This window comes from Lytechinus pictus, chromosome 7 (assembly GCF_037042905.1).
Source record: "Lytechinus pictus isolate F3 Inbred chromosome 7, Lp3.0, whole genome shotgun sequence".
NCBI classification, from domain to species: Eukaryota; Metazoa; Echinodermata; class Echinoidea; order Temnopleuroida; family Toxopneustidae; genus Lytechinus; species Lytechinus pictus.
This window is the reverse complement of record NC_087251.1, coordinates 46,386,259-46,402,621: the sequence shown is the minus strand read 5'-3', so window position 1 is coordinate 46,402,621 and position 16,363 is coordinate 46,386,259. Positions and strand designations below refer to the sequence as shown.

General features: G+C 34.5%; 1 protein-coding gene across 1 annotated transcript in view; it reads right to left on the bottom strand.

Annotated features, from left to right (window-relative positions):
* Positions 1-16,363, bottom strand: part of LOC129264136 (N-acetylated-alpha-linked acidic dipeptidase 2-like) — a 42,447-nt gene that overhangs the window by 14,257 nt on the left and 11,827 nt on the right. Inside the window, exons 2-7 of the mRNA XM_064102913.1 lie at positions 13,344-13,914; positions 12,178-12,334; positions 8,007-8,138; positions 6,829-6,954; positions 3,721-3,913; positions 2,063-2,153 (exon numbers count right to left, since the gene is read on the bottom strand). Coding sequence (XP_063958983.1) covers positions 2,063-2,153; positions 3,721-3,913; positions 6,829-6,954; positions 8,007-8,138; positions 12,178-12,334; positions 13,344-13,666 — 1,022 coding nt within the window. The 5' untranslated portion in view covers positions 13,667-13,914. The remainder of the gene's footprint in view (positions 1-2,062; positions 2,154-3,720; positions 3,914-6,828; positions 6,955-8,006; positions 8,139-12,177; positions 12,335-13,343; positions 13,915-16,363) is intronic.

Here is a 16,363-nt window from a genome sequence, read left to right as displayed (position 1 = left end):
GGTACCGACAGGAAGTAATTCCTGAAAAAGCTGTGTGCACCGAATAGGTAGCCTAGTTTAGCCGGGTAATAATAGCAGGGCCCGCTGGGAGAACAGTTTTCGGAACTGAAGTGGCTACCCTGGGTAAATATACCTTTATTATTATTATTATTATTATTATACATCAAAGAAATATTTGAAGGAAATCTAATCTTAAAAATATTAAACACATGCAGTGATTTCTTCAGCCTTTTGATCACGGCAGGCTGAGGGGGTGGGGGCAGCAAGACCAATCCCATAGACTGCTGTACAAAATCTAAAAATATGAGGGGACATGTCCGCCCATTCCCTGGAATTTCTCCCATGTTTAGTAGAGAGCTTTACATTACAACAAACACAGAAAACAACAAGAATTTCCAGTACCGGTGACAAATATTCTTTTTTTAAATTCATTTTGTATGAATCGTTAATTTCAATGGGTTTTTCTTTCCCATTCGTATTAAAATGTATTATTTGGCAGTTACCTTCAAGATAATTCATGCTCTTATATCATCAACAGCACTCCACACAAGAAGTGAAATCAATATGCCTACATGTAGGTACTATGTAACAAGTTGCAACAAAATTACTAAAATGAAAAGGATGTCGTTTTAGAAATATTGCATTTCAAAATATAACACTCCTACAATAAAACAAAACAAACTATATCTATCTCTTATTATTAGTTTTTTTGCTTAATGAAAAGGATGGATTGTCATTTGACAAAGTAAAAAAGATAGTTCTAAAAAGATCTACTTGCATAACTGGTTTACCGAGCTGTACAATGGATCATTTATGATTTAAAAAAAGATGAGTACCAATATGATTACATAAAATTTCATCCACAACTCTATAAATAATGGCCTTATCTTGAAAAAGGATATTGCTATATCTTTCGCAAGATATTTTCTGCTTAAGGGCAAGGTTTAGATTGTCATTTAATGAAGTAAAAATGAAAATTTACCCAATAATTTTACACTTTTACAGAGCAACATAAGCAAAGGTTTTTCACGATTTCCAAATATATGGTGAGACCCAATGTGATAACATAAAATTACACTACAAATCTTTGTCTTATCTTGAAAAAGATTATTGCTATATCCTTCGTACATTTTCTGCTTTACGACAAGGTTTAATACTGTAAATTAACAAAGTACAAAGGGAAAAAACATCTGTTTGTCTATCTTTGAATATCTACTTATAGTAGCTCTTTGGATAAGATTGAAAGTAAAGTCTGGTTGACACTATATAGCTGGTATATGATTCCAAATTTCACGACCCATTGGAGATTATAAAACCAACATAAAAACAAAATACTTCCACTACAGAATTCTATATATACACTTGTTTATGGTAGGATATATACCAAAGATATTCAGCAGTATGTAAAAAAAACCATGTACAAATGATTACAAAACACTTTTGACCGCATGCTCCATGGGGGGGGGGGTGCTTTTATATCAGTTTGCTTTACGCTTTTGTGGAGACTCTAGATTTAAACGGTTAGCGGTAGGCCTATGTAACATGTATTCTTCACCTGGCCATGGACTTGAATGTGATAATTCACACGTTTTCCTTCTACATTAAGAATACGAAGACAGCTCTTTGTTCAATATGTCCAATATGTTAAGCATGCACATTAACCAACTTCAATTTCCATTTTCAGAACAATTTTTTTTTTGAGTGATGCATTGTAAAATAAAAAATGGGCTGCCTTTTTGATTGGCCTCCTGTGAGTCTTTTCGATTCACACTGTTAAAAAATGTAGAAATGCTCTTTAAATTTTCAAGCATATTGTTCAAGCCTTTCACTCTAACTCTAAACTTTAAAACAGGTTGTTTAAACATTAAAACAGGTTGTTTAAAATATTCAAACAATTGTTAAAAAGTTTAACAAGTCTAGCTTGAGCAATGTGCTTGGAAATTTAAACAACTAGCATTTTATATTGCAGGCATTAACAATATCCATTCTTGTTTTTTCTTTTACTTTTGCAAGTTAATGTATTTGAGTTTGATAAAGAACCTGAATCAAAATGTATACATACTCAAGAATCCTCTTGGCGTCACCATAGCCGATAGGATGAACAGGGATGGTGGGGAGGCCAGCAGCATCTTCAGGAGTCTTATATGCCGTTTCTAGAAAAATAATAATAATACAAAAATATATAACTTCGTTCTGGGGCTTGTTCCTAAAGAGTTAAAACTATTGCTACCTTGCATTATGGAAATTACCATGGTAACAGGGTGAAAAAAATCAATCACAATCAAGGTTTCCATGGTAAGTACAATAACGGTGAAAAAAAAATTTGCATATTAAAATTTAAGTATTCATTTATGTTCTTCATCCGAGACTGCTTATGAGTAGCTGCTTCCAGTATGCTTCCAGTGCTCGTATTCTTGGCTTCAAATCTTTCATTAAAACATACCTTTTTCCTCAATAATTAATTTCTCTATTTATCTTTAATGACCGATTGTGTTTATTATTTTAAATGGGATTATTATTTTTCAGACTTTGCAAGCACTATGGTACTTCTTGTTTTTGCTCATCTAATCTAATCACAATTATCATCATTATAAATCCAGGAGAGTGAATATTTCTGAGTAGCTTCAATCTGGCACCATCAACAAAATTACACAAATCATCTTTTTGTAAAGATCCCGAATTGGCAATGAAGAGAAATCTTACCTGTTGGGTCAGTTATTACTTTCTTTTATGAGGGATGCTTTTGTTATGCGTACCCTCTATTATGTTATCGGCACAAAGTTCAAATTTTGAGTTGGATTATAATGCAGTACTGTGAAGTTTTCTTACATACTGTCCATTCATTAATACATTTACAGTACTCAAAATGTTTTTAAAAAAGAGTGCAAACAAATAATTTTTGAAATACAGAGGAAAACCTCATGCCCAAATATCTTAACTCAGTCTCTTTACCAGACTCTCAATGTGGTGAACTCAAAAGGTACATAGAAAAAAAAATCATTGGATCCATCGGACTCTGTCCCAAATAGTGCTGGCAAAAACATAGGATCATCGTGATTTCTATAAGACATGTCACATCTTGGCAAAACAGAATGTTTCTTAGAGGGTAAATGCTAGCCTAATATTAAAATGACATACCATATGCAGGGTAACCAGGGGTTAAGGGATCTCCTCCTACACTCTGATAAGAGTACAGTGACCCCCTTTGTACACCTGTTTCTGGTAAATACCAGGTGTCCGGGTACACCCCTAAATCATTCTCTACGGCGTAGTCAGCAGGGTCGGAGTACAGTATCAACCCAACAGCCCCAAAGGCTGCTGCTTCCTCGGCCTATCAAGGAAACACAGAACAATTCCTGTATACTCATAGGTAAGCGAAGCGACAGATCGTGGGGGGGATGTCCATGATTGATTTGATAATTGCATATGATCAATTTAAAAAACCAGCCTCACGATCAACCGCTAAGCTTTGCATATTTCGGGGACAGGTTCTGATGAGGAATATGCTCTTTAGATTGCGTGAAAGCTATTGTAAATGAGAAGCTGCTGAAGATAGCTTTTGGGAACTGCTTAATGATAGCAAGCTTGCCTTGCACAAAGATAGACTTTCAAGATGCAATTTAGTTGAAAAATGTCCTCTTTCATAAAATGATTTTTTTTTGGGGGGGGAGGGGGGGGGGGGCCTGATGACGGCGGTGTTGGAAGGTAAAGGATGCTCACCATAAGCAGGGTATCCTGGGGAAAGGGGGTCACCCCCAAGGCCCATTGGGATGTGGAGGGAACCTCGTTGCACGCCTGAACCGGGGAGGTACCAGGTATCGGGGTACACCCCCAGGTCATTCTCAACGGCATAGTCGGCGGGATCGGAGTACAGGATGAGACCTGCCGCACCGTATTTTGTTGCATGTTCAGCCTGATAGAAAGATAGATAGAGCAGAAAGGAAAGGATGTTCAAGCAAATATTACACCTACATGCTCAACTGCACAATTCTAACAGGATGGAAAAAAAGCAGATGTAATCTATGGGTAAATAATATATGTTTCATGAAGAAGCTTACTAATCTGATAGTTGAATATCAGTGCCTTGATTGCGTCATAAAAGTGGTACAAAACAGAGCAAGTCAGGAAACAAAACTCAGCAAAAAATAAAATTAACTTTGTTTTCAATGATTCAGATTCAGATATTTTTATTGTCCATGACGCAATCAAGTACCAATGGAAAGTCAATTTGTTCCCACAAAATGAATTGGAATGTTGTATGATGCACACAAAGATTACCTGATACATATATACGTAAACATTATAGAAATCAACAATCAAAGAGTAACATTAAGATAAAAACAGGGGGGGGGGGGGTAATACTATTTCAGGTATGGCTATTAAATGTACGAATTGAAACAGGAACAAAAGAATTTACAAAGTTGTAAGGTTCTACCGAGAGGTGATCTCAGACGTTAGCCTGACCTCATCAAATTATAATATTTACCGAGAGCATAGTTCTCATGTATAAAAAATGTCCAATGCTGATGAGCGCTTTTGCCACAGTGCGCCAAATTGACGCCTGTTACCGTGGTTAGATACGCTATTTTATTCCTGAGTCCACTGTTTAAAGAGAGGACTCATTAATTCAAAACAGTGGACTCATGAATAAAATAGCGTGGATAACCACGGCAACAGGCTTTAATTTGGTGCACTGTGACAAAAGCACGCATCAGCATTGGACATTTTTTAATATACGCGGTAAAATAAGCGTAATTTATTCATGAAATCTGCATAAACCATGGACTAAACCGTGGGTTTTCAAAACTACCTTTGTGAATTCGGGCCAATAAGTTTATTTGAAATACTATAGAAAAGAAGTTGCATTGCTTCTATAAAAACATGGCATCATACAAATTTTGTGAATAATACATGTAGTTAAAATTTTATCAGAACTTTATTAATACAATTTAGAAAATCTCCGTGCAGTGATAAAGTTTTTTAATAATATTCTATAGTTCCAACAAGGAGATGTTTGTGAAATCACATGACTTCAAAGCGAAGTGCCAAAACGTAGACAAACTTTTCCTTACATTTTGAAGTACAGTACAACTGCACTCTTAATAATAAAATTTGGGGAAATAATCAAATAACCTTCTTTTCACTTTGATATTTGTTAAAAGTATTACTATTACAAAATTTCACCATAATCAAACTTATTCTTAATGACGTATTTAATCATTTGTAAAGTAAAGTTTCATGAATGATCTTAGAACACACCACTCTATGCAAATTTTAACTACATAACACAAAAAAAATTGTATTTAAAAAAACTCAAAATGATAAATATTTATCAAAGAAAACCCCATTTCTTTCATAGCCCCAGGGTCCAGACCAAAGTCTGCACATTAATTTCACAACAAAACTAAATGAACTGGCCAATACTTCTGCATCCCCACATTTTCAATATATCAGTTGAATCATAAATTTACAGGGTTGTTTTATTCGTAACTTTGCTTTTATTTCATATGTAACAATTGTTACAATCTACTGCGGCTTATATTAAACATAATCAAAGAAATAACCATGTTCAGCAAATGAGCATATATACACAATGTAAAACATATGGTACAGATATCTGAGATGAAGGACAGAAAGGTGAAATGAATTGGTATATAGCTTACATTATGTGATGCTAGAGTGAATTATATCACAGTGTAATATGAAATTGAAAAAGGGTATTTATATCATAATCATATCATGTAAATGAAATAATTAGGTCATATTGAATATTAGACAAATAAAACAAAATATTCATATGATATAGTGAACTATGCAACCAACACTAAGTAGTATTTAAAGCCCAGCATAAGTTGAAAAGAGGTCTTATAAATACAATTAAAGTATTTATATAAACAAACATCGGCTACTACACTATGGATTATATTACAATATTCAAGTCATATAGCCCAATATCAGATTCAAGACGAAACAAAGGAGTCTTTATTGCTGCTTAAATCTAAAAGAGGTCTTATACATATACATGTAAGTGGTGCTAAAGAGTTGGTGAGGGATGAACACACCAGAAAATGAACATTTTTAAAAGTATTCAGGTTCTGCCATGTCTTGGATATCTAATTGTGAAGTCAGGTGATAGAATAGTTTGTTTCTCTGGGCTCGCCAGACAATGTAGTGTTGTTGTCTACATCAACACTCAGCATGAAGGAGTGCATTTTCTGGTGGGGTTCACTATCTTTTTGGCACCCCTGTAAAAGTGGAATGACTCAGGAAGGATAACAAAGCTCAACCACATCAAGTCCAAGGTCCATATCATCATATAAAGTAATCAGATAGTATGCATACTCCCCATGGATGAGCTGTTTCTGTTCTGATACCGCTATCAGAGCTAAAATCAAATTTACACAATCCCTAATAGGCCTACTATATTATGTACATATGGGAGTCGTTGGCAGAGATGTTTACAGACTGAAATATTTATAATACAATTTCTTGGTTGGGTTAATTTTACATCTCCTGTTTATATTAGAATATGCTTACATGGATATACTTATTGTCACTATTTTGGCTTTTCTTAACTGGTCCGCCTTCATTAAAACTACTTCTGAAGATAGATAAAATCTTAGTTCATGTTATATTGCAGATTTACATTCAATTATTTCCAAAGGACAGGTGATTTGATTGATGGTTCGAAATATTATCATTAAGAGACTAGTGCTCATTGCTCTGAAATTTAATAAACGTACTAGTTTCCTAGCAATTTCTGTGTATATTTCTATATCAAACCTAAAATCATCATCACAATAATAAAATTATATGCATGTTACTTACTTTGTCTCCTCTGAATATTTTTCCATATCTCGCTATGGCTATCTTTCCAGTCAAGTCAATACCCAGTTCTCCAGTCAGTTGCTGGAAGTCTTCAATCCTTCCATAATTTACATAAACTAGATCTCCCTATAAATGAAATATGAGGACAAGAAGTTATTAAAAATTATTCTATTCATAATCATTAAAATTACCAACACAATTATTACCACCATAAACATTGGCAGCAGCAGGGGAAAAAATACACTGGGGCTTGGGGCCATTTTGTCCCCAAAATGCTTAATACAATCCTGTAAAATACAAAAAGAACCCCATAATTCGCCATTCACTACAATGTTAAAGCTTAACCAATGTTGCAGATTTAGGCATTCGGTTGTGAAAAGGAGCCACTGAAAACAAAAATAAATAACTTTTGTCCTGGGCACAGCAACAGACAAAAGAATACAAATTGCATTTCAACTTACCAGAAGATATTTCTATTGGATAAATGATGGCAAAAAGGCAAACAGAATTATCAGATGTGGCACTTTAATTTACACAAGTAGAGGGTTTGACTTTGATGAGAATTTCGTGTGACAAAGTTTGCACCTCTTGCCGTTACGAATACAATATGAGTATTGATACTCATTCACTCAACTTGTAGCTAGTGACTTGATGGTCTGAATCAAAGCATTATGTTAACCAAATACCACAATCTCTGAGTCATGGGCTCCATCTTACAAAGAGTGCAAATCGATCTCATCAACCTCAACTATATCGAAATCCATCGATGTCATAACTTTTTTCTACACGAATGTGGTACAATGTCGTTGGTAAACAAAGAGAAGTGCATTGATTTTTAAGAAAACAGTGAATGTATAAGCATACATCAGATCTACAAAATATATTGAACAAACATGCATTTAGATGTTGAGATTACTGGCTTTCAATAGTTGTGATTGATCTGATTCTGATCAATCGTAACTCTTTGTAAGATGCAACCCAGTTCTCGTAGTACAACACCAGCTTACTTATGGTGGCAGCGGTGGGATAAAGGCACATCACCTCTTCTCCACACTATCCAGCATCTAACGGATTGGCTGTCTTCCCACGTAAGAAAGACAAAAATGACCATCAGCCATGGCTCATCTGTTTGGGTGGCACTTATTGAGGAATACATTATCATTGGCTTTGATACTTACCATAACAGTGCCATTAGCAGAATAAGCATTGAACGGAGGGACCGTACCATCCTTTAAATCACCTTGTTCCAAAGGGGCTTCTTCTCTTGCTGACTGGAAATACACTGAACCATTGCTATTCAATATGTAGACCTTGACAAAGCAAAAATAATTAATTGAAAATAATGTATAATATATTGGTACAAGGCATAAAGCCGGTTAATTACTATAAAAGGCAATCAATAAATTATTTTAGTGAGGCAAAAAAAAATAAACACACCAAACAACCCACATAAGAACGGAATTTAGTAAAGTTTGAAATTAATTGCGGAAGCAATTAATAAGTAGTCTGTGGCTGTTTGGAAAATGTGGACGCTACATAGACATATATAGATGTACATCTAGCAAATTTGTGGGTAGATGTGACACAGAGTAAGAACAAGTGTTTTATAATGAATATCATCACTTTGGAAATACTTGAAAGATTCATTTCCCTCATGGCTGTAACCAGATGTAAATCACAGAGAGTATAACATTATACATGAAGCTATTCCTAAAAGAAAAAAAAATCATTTTGAATAAACATTTTGAGACAACAGAAGTTTAATAAGTGATTTTGTGAACAAGGGCATTAGTAGCATAGATGTGCTTGTAGATGCTGTCAGCCATCAAGGCACATTATCAATATTCCATCTTGGACCTATCTTTTGAAATAAAATATTTCCCCCTAAAACTTGCTATTTCTTCATCTTCTTTTAACATATTTTTTTCTTCTCATTTTTATCAAGACATACAAAACTACAAACGATAATGATCTGAATATTCTTTTTTTAAACAAAATATATTCTCTAACAAGTGGAGCGCCTCTGACAGTCTCACCTACATTGCGCAATTCAATATAGAAGCAGTGCTGACTTTGAAAATGACTATAAAATAATTATTCACAAAAAACTCCATTCATATAATATGCTACTACATGTACATGTATGTTCATTGACCCCAAATGACATTTGACCTTGATCAAATGACCTACCACTTGTGCAAGATGAGCAATGATACTGGATTACGCCTAAACCGCATGTCATTTTCCATAAACTTTCAAAGTTATGATGGTAATTCAATATATGCCCCCAATATGACCAAAGTTCATTGACCCTAAATGACCTTTGACCATGGTCATGTGACCTGAAACTCGCACAGGATGTTCAGCGATACTTGATTACTCTTATGTCCAAGTTTTATGAACTAGGTACATATACTTTCTAAGTTATGAAGATTTCGATATTGATTCCCCCAACATGGTCTAAGTTCATTGACCCTAAATGACCTTTCACCTTGGTCATGTGACCTGAAACCAAGGCAAGATGTTCAGTAATACTTGATTACCAATATGTCCAAGTTTCATGAACTAGGTACATATACTTTCTAAGTTATGATGTCATTTCAAAAACTTAACCTTCGGTTAAGATTTGATGGTGACGCTGTCGCCGCCGTTAGAAGAGCGGCGCCAATAGTCTCGCTCTGCTACGCAGGCGAGACAATAAAACCTTATATCAAGGGATGTGGCAGTATCCTTTCTAGTTCATCAAAAATTATTCATTAATTCCCTAAAATATACAGAATAAACTATTTTGCACATATCAATTATACTTATATTTGATACTATCATATAAATCAAACATAAACACAGCCTCCCTGTACTATCAACATGGATTTCACGATTAGAAAGAAATAATTCACTAGAGCATTTTCCAAAGGTATAGACAAACTACCTTTGTACAAAATATATTGACACATCAAGAAAAACATATTTTTATGCCCTAGGGAAAGTAAGTAAAAAAAAAAACCCAGACAAATAGACTTGCATTGCCATGTGGGGTTATAATTAGGGGGCGTTGGCCCGCCACTGATTTCATCTAGTCTGTCTTTCCAGACCTTATATAAATTTTTACAAACATTTCTACCATGTCAATGTACTACAGATAAATGACAAAAAATATTGTAAAGGCCTAAGAATATGGAAATGTCATCATTCCTTATTTCTATCATAATTTTAAAATAAAAACAAAAACATAAAAAGTCAATGTACTCAGATAAACCGGATAAAAACAGGTTAGAAGCCAAAAGCAGGAGTCACTGGACACCTGTTGAACATACACTTGTTATCTTACATTCACCTGCACTTAGCATATCCTTGACTTTGACGATGAAACTACCTTACTCACTATATTGAAAGGAAACAGATGGCATGTCTGTCATATTCCGCAACAGGTAGGGACTCAACTGAACTCATGCCAGTATCAAAAGAGACAGGTCCAATCATGCGAGCAGGTAGCATTTACAGAGAACATTTGTCAAATAGTAAACCTAATTCCCCCACAGGTACCCTGGAAGGGACAAGGTGCTTTCATGACCTGGGACACTGTTTCATAAAAGACCTGTTATGATAAAAATGCACAATTTCTACAACAACTTTACTATCAGCCAATCAAATCAGATGATTTCAGTAGCTTTAAACTGTTATTGCAAATTGTTCATTTTAACAAGTTTTATGACACAGTCCCTAATAAGTACATTCACACCAAAGAAACAGACTCTACACCAACCGATGTCATATTGGTAATAACATAATAGATTGGGTCAGTCTGGGGTCGTTTCACGGGTGTGACTGTGGCGTCACTGTTTAATTTCATTGTGCAAAAGCAGTTCTTTGATAAAGATTGATGTCGGATGGCATAGAAGTATTTGGGTGGTCTTAACTTGATCATGACTGCTTTTATTTCCACACAAGTAGATGAAATAAAAGTTAAAAGATCAGTGCAAGCACTTGCAAAGATGATGAAGTATAATCACAAAATGGTTAGAGCGTGACCATATTTAGTTCAATTACTCTCTAGTTCATGATTAATTATTACGGGTCATGGGTTCAAATCCCAGCCATGGCGTAATTTCCTTCAGGAAGAAATTTATCCACATTGTGCTGCATTATACCCAAGTGATCGAGGTAAATAGGTACCTGGCAGGAATTTATTCCTTGAAATGCTTGTGTGCTGTATGGCCGCCAAGCGAAAGCCAGGATAATAATATCCAAGTCCTCTGGAAGCGCATAGAGACATTATAATCATAATATGATATGTACTATACAAGAAATATTTATTATCATCATTACTGTTAAATCATATAATGCTTAACACATCACCTGGGAACTGGGTGACACCAATAAAGATATGCTGTGATATGACTTTTGTGAAAATTGAAAACATTATTTTTTTTTCTGATGTAATAGGATTAGGCCACAACCAAAACAATCTTGAAAATTTAACCTCAAACATTGACCCCAAAGTGTTTGGGGTCAGCTTCATGTTTGACTCCACATGCAGCGTTTATGGGAGTAACAACCAAACAAACCAATAATGGAAACAAGTATTCAATATTTGTAGTAAATAGTGATTTGACCTGCTACCTAGATCAGCCTGTGGGGGGGGGGGGGGTTGTAAGAATATGTTTGCAATCAATTGCAAAGCTCGGATGCAAATTTACAAGTGATAGATCAATTTTAACCAAAGCAAATCAATTTATATTTGTTGATGCAAGAAGGAGACCATCAATCAATCGTAAATTTGAAATGAAATGTGTGTCTTTAAGTTGATTTTGGGACCAGAAATTGACTTGTGAAATTGCGATTTGTTGCATCTTTCTTGTAACACCTCATAAGGAAAAGCAAATTACAATTCCAGGAGTGTTGCGTTATTAATGGCTAATTTGTTCTATAAAGTGTTAGTGGTTACTAACTAAATCCACTAATTCCTGCATTATCTCATTTTCCCATTCCTATAAAGCAAATACTGGAAACAATTTGATTTCTGTAGGCAGATGGTCAAATTGATATAGACGTGAAGGGAAAGCTGATCATAGCTGTAACCTGCTTTTAGAGAAAGCGGACAAAAATCATTATCAATTCAATGTGATTTGGATAATAATGGATCTTTGGATCCATCCATTCCTTTCAGTTTTTCTCAAAACACAATATAGAAAAAATAATTAGAATGATCTCAGCAATTAATGAGCAAAATTGCTCTATTTGAAATGATAATGAATCTCAAATGTTCCATTGATTTGTAGTGAACTATATTCTTTTCTTTCTCTTGCTGGGACTAAAATAAACTGAATGTCTGAAAAACAAATTACTTACATAATTAGGCTCGTCAACGCTGGGGTAGCTTAGTAGTACTTTGTAAGGTATAACATTGGCTGAATCTAACCCATCTTCTATCCAACGATCCCTGACCCACTCAGCGTTTTCCTTGTCCGCTGGTGTCCCAGCAAGATGAGGTCGTGAGGTCAAGTACCTGGTCATATAAATAAACAAACAAAATTGAATTTGCCACTTATACTATCTAATATCTAATGATATATTATTTATCAGATGTTCTCATATCTAATGTTTAAAACCAATTCTCAAATCTAATTTTTGAAAATCATATAGAGCCTATACTGTATGTATTTTAATTGTAAATCATCTGTTTTAAACTTTTCTCTCTGATATTCTGGTCATTTAATTACATTTAAGAAAAAAAAGCTTCATTATCTGCAGTGCCACTAAACATTTCAATTTTAACGAAACACATTTCATTATGTTTTGCACAGTAAATCTACTCGAGTAGGAATTCAATAAAAAATAATGCCATCATAATTTAAATAATCATCTCATCTATTAATTTTCCATTCAATTGAGACTACAAAGAAAAGCCTAAATGAGTATCATAATTATTTCAGTCCATAACATGTCTTGCCTTGGAAGACTGAATGAAATAATATTAACAATATTTCTAAACACAAAGTAAGACAATCAATCAATTGAAGAATTGTTGAAGAAAAAAATACAATCTTCATTTTCAAACCCTATCCAAAGAAAATAAAATAGTGCTATATAGTAGGCTATGCAAAAGGCAGCTTTATGCCTGAACTAAATGAATAGGATTGGAAGTATTTCAGCATTGAAGATATCAATATAACAAAGAAAAAGGAAATATGATAAAACAAGAACTTTTTTTTGACACTGTGCTTATATCAAACATTTTCATTTTTCTTGTTTTTATTGATCATGATCAATATTTAAAGGCAGGCCTATGTTTAGGTGAAAACTCCCCCCCCCCCCATAAAAAAAGAGTTTGCCAAACTTTCACAACCCCCCAAAAATCCTGACATATTTCAAGGCTAAATCCTATTCTGTATGTACTTTAAAGAAAAAATATTATGTTACACAGAGTGAGCAATGCAGGTATCATTCATCTAAAAAATATTTTATTAATGAATAAAAAAATAAAAATTCTAAAATGTCATATAAGATCAGATTACCTGAGATTTTCCTTGATATTGTCTGCATTGAGTTCATCAATGAGAAGTTTTGATATCCTGTCAGCATCCTCTTCTGTAAGAGCTTGTTGCCAAAGTTTATATGCCTTTTCATCGGGAAACTTGGCCTGGGATGCGAACCACCCGATGAGTACCCCTACCCCAACCCCCACACACAGCCCAACTATCCAGATCAGAATCAGGTGGGATCTACTGCTGTGACCCATCGTGCCTCCCTCCAGCTTGCTCTTTCGGAAAGTGAGCACCGAGTCCTCGGCACCCAGCGACTCGTACGCCGCCCCTGATGGGCTCTCCTCCAGACTCATCCTGATTGGTTGGTTGCCTCGCCACTGGTTGGTGTGATTAGGAAGAGTTTATGCTGTGTGCATTGATATGAAAGATAGAACTGTTTGCTCTCTTGGCGGGTGGTGAAGGCCGCTGGGCCAGGAAGCCAGAAGCTCTTTCAATACGTCAACGACCCCTGTCCTTACCAACCTCTACAATCAGATGTCATGTTAGCCAACCTGGGACCTAACTTCGGAATGAACTTGATGGAAGGAAGAGTTCAGATAATCTGTATAAAAGAAGAAAAAAGTAAACATGTACACATAGTATTGCATGGAAAGGTGATGTCAAATACACAATAAAAGGTTAATTGTCTCCCATTTGGTGAGAGAGGGAAAACATCGTTATACTTTAGTTGTTTCAACATGACTGTATGCCACAAATGTACAAAACTATAGGCCTTCAATTTAATCATGTATTCATTTTCTACAGGTAGTTAATAATTAGAGAATTTTGTACATTTTACTATGAAATAGAAAACATATGAATACATGAATGAATTGCATGATTTCTTTAGCAACAGATCAAACTCCTTACAGGCCAGAATGTCCAATAAAATGGTTCAATATCAAAAGCAAATTTACATTAAGTTACAAAAAGAAACTGAAAATATTTGTGTATAGATACTTCAGTCAATAGAATCTTCTCTAAGAGATCAAATAATTTCAACCAAAAGACTTTGAACCCAATATAATATAAACAAAACTTTGAAAGTCTAATTTTAACTTTTTGATGAAAATAAAAAAAATCAAATACCCAAATAATGATAATAAATTAAAGCTAGTATTGAAGAGGTGTTGTGGTCTCGTAGATCCCATGGTAAATGTCTAATCAGTTTTCACGATCAATATAGACAGGCTTTTTAACTGCTATACCCTGTAGTACAATATATTAATAAATAACCTGTATACATGGTTGTACGCTGCGGGGGGGGGGGGGGGGGGGGGGGGTCAGGGGGCAGTTCCCCCCCCCTCATAAATTTTGAAAACTTTTGGAACTTGGAGCAATACTCAAATAACCAATTATCAAATCAATTATCTTTCCCTGACATCAATATGCAGTTCTATGCCTGCCAAATATAAAACATACGTACATAAGTTTTAAAAAATATCAGTTAATCATAAAAAATAACAGTTAAACAGGTGTCGCCAAGCAAAGCGAGAATCTACCTGTAATAGAAACATAGTATCTATTACTGCAACAAAAGTCAATATTCCATAAAGTTTGTAGTGATCACTGATAATGCAGATGTCTGAGTACTGCAAAGCAAACAAGTACAATAATCATTATGGGGCTCTAAAGTTTCAAGTTCAAGTTTCAATTTATTCATTTTCAAATAATCCACATAAAAACAAACATAATAGTGGAAGCATTGTGGTCTCGTGGTTATGTTATGACTCGTCTCTCGTCTTTCTTTTCAATCGTGAGGAACGTGGTTTCGATCCCAGCCATGTCGTGTTTTTCTTCTGCAAGAAATTTATCCACATTGTGCTGCACTCGACCCAGGTGGGTGAATGGGTACCTTGTAGGATTAATTCCTTGAATGCACTGAGCGCCGGTAATGGAAGCTAAAGCTAAAGCCGGAGTAATGATAGCAGCACATTGTATCCTCAGGAAAAAAGCGATTATAAATCCTGCTATTATTATTATTATCATTATATACAAAACATAATAAAATCATAAGAAATACTGCAGTTATAAATAATAACAGAGTAGAATGATCAATAAATAAATAAATAAATCGTTGTTTCAATACATTTGGATAATTAAACAAATAAACAGTAATAATTAGCATATGAAAATGAAAATAGGACACTTATCCCCCAAATTGAGCAATTCAAAGAAAACTTAAAAAACCCACCTCTTTCAGAATGTTTAATTAAGTTAGGTTCAATATGAGTTAAATATTCTATGTTTATAATGCATATTAAATGCTTAATTTTCAGTCTACGATTCAAACCATATTTCCTGCTTTTCCTCATGCATAAAGAACCGCAAGTGTTATGCATCTATATATCAGAACAATAATATTATCATCATTTAGAACTAAAAAGCAAAGCTTGTATTTAGTAAGCCCATCTGGACTAAATTGTAGTAATATTACTAGGTCAATATGATCATACATGAAGAAGAGTGTTCATTTCGATATTACAATATTGCTGTTCCAAAATTTCAACTGTGTCTATCTGTAGGAAACTATTACCGTTTTAACTAAGTAAATAAATCTATAATTGAGTAAAACCTATGATGACTTTTCACAGGGGACATGTTTTAAAATGCTGCTTAGTTTACATGTCAACGCCACTATAAATAGCAAAAACTGTGCGCGAACAGCTAATCTGATTCACAAGCTATGATTTTCAAAGTTTCCTTCACAAGTTAAGTTATATAATAATTAATCAACTACTTTAATATATTTTACATATATTGCATTGTCATATTTCAAATGTAATCTAAATAATAATCAGAAAGATTTTGAGAATAAAAATAAAAGATTTTTAAGAAAAAAAAAGAGAAAAGGATGGCAAGGAGAACAAGAGTGTCGCTAAGGCGAGCACATAATACGCCCACCTGTAACGCAGAAATTGAGTTATTGGTCAAGTAAGAAAAGTGGAAGGTGGCGACTTTACCTTTGACCTTCTGACCTCAAAATCGATAGAATTGCTGGGATCTATGCT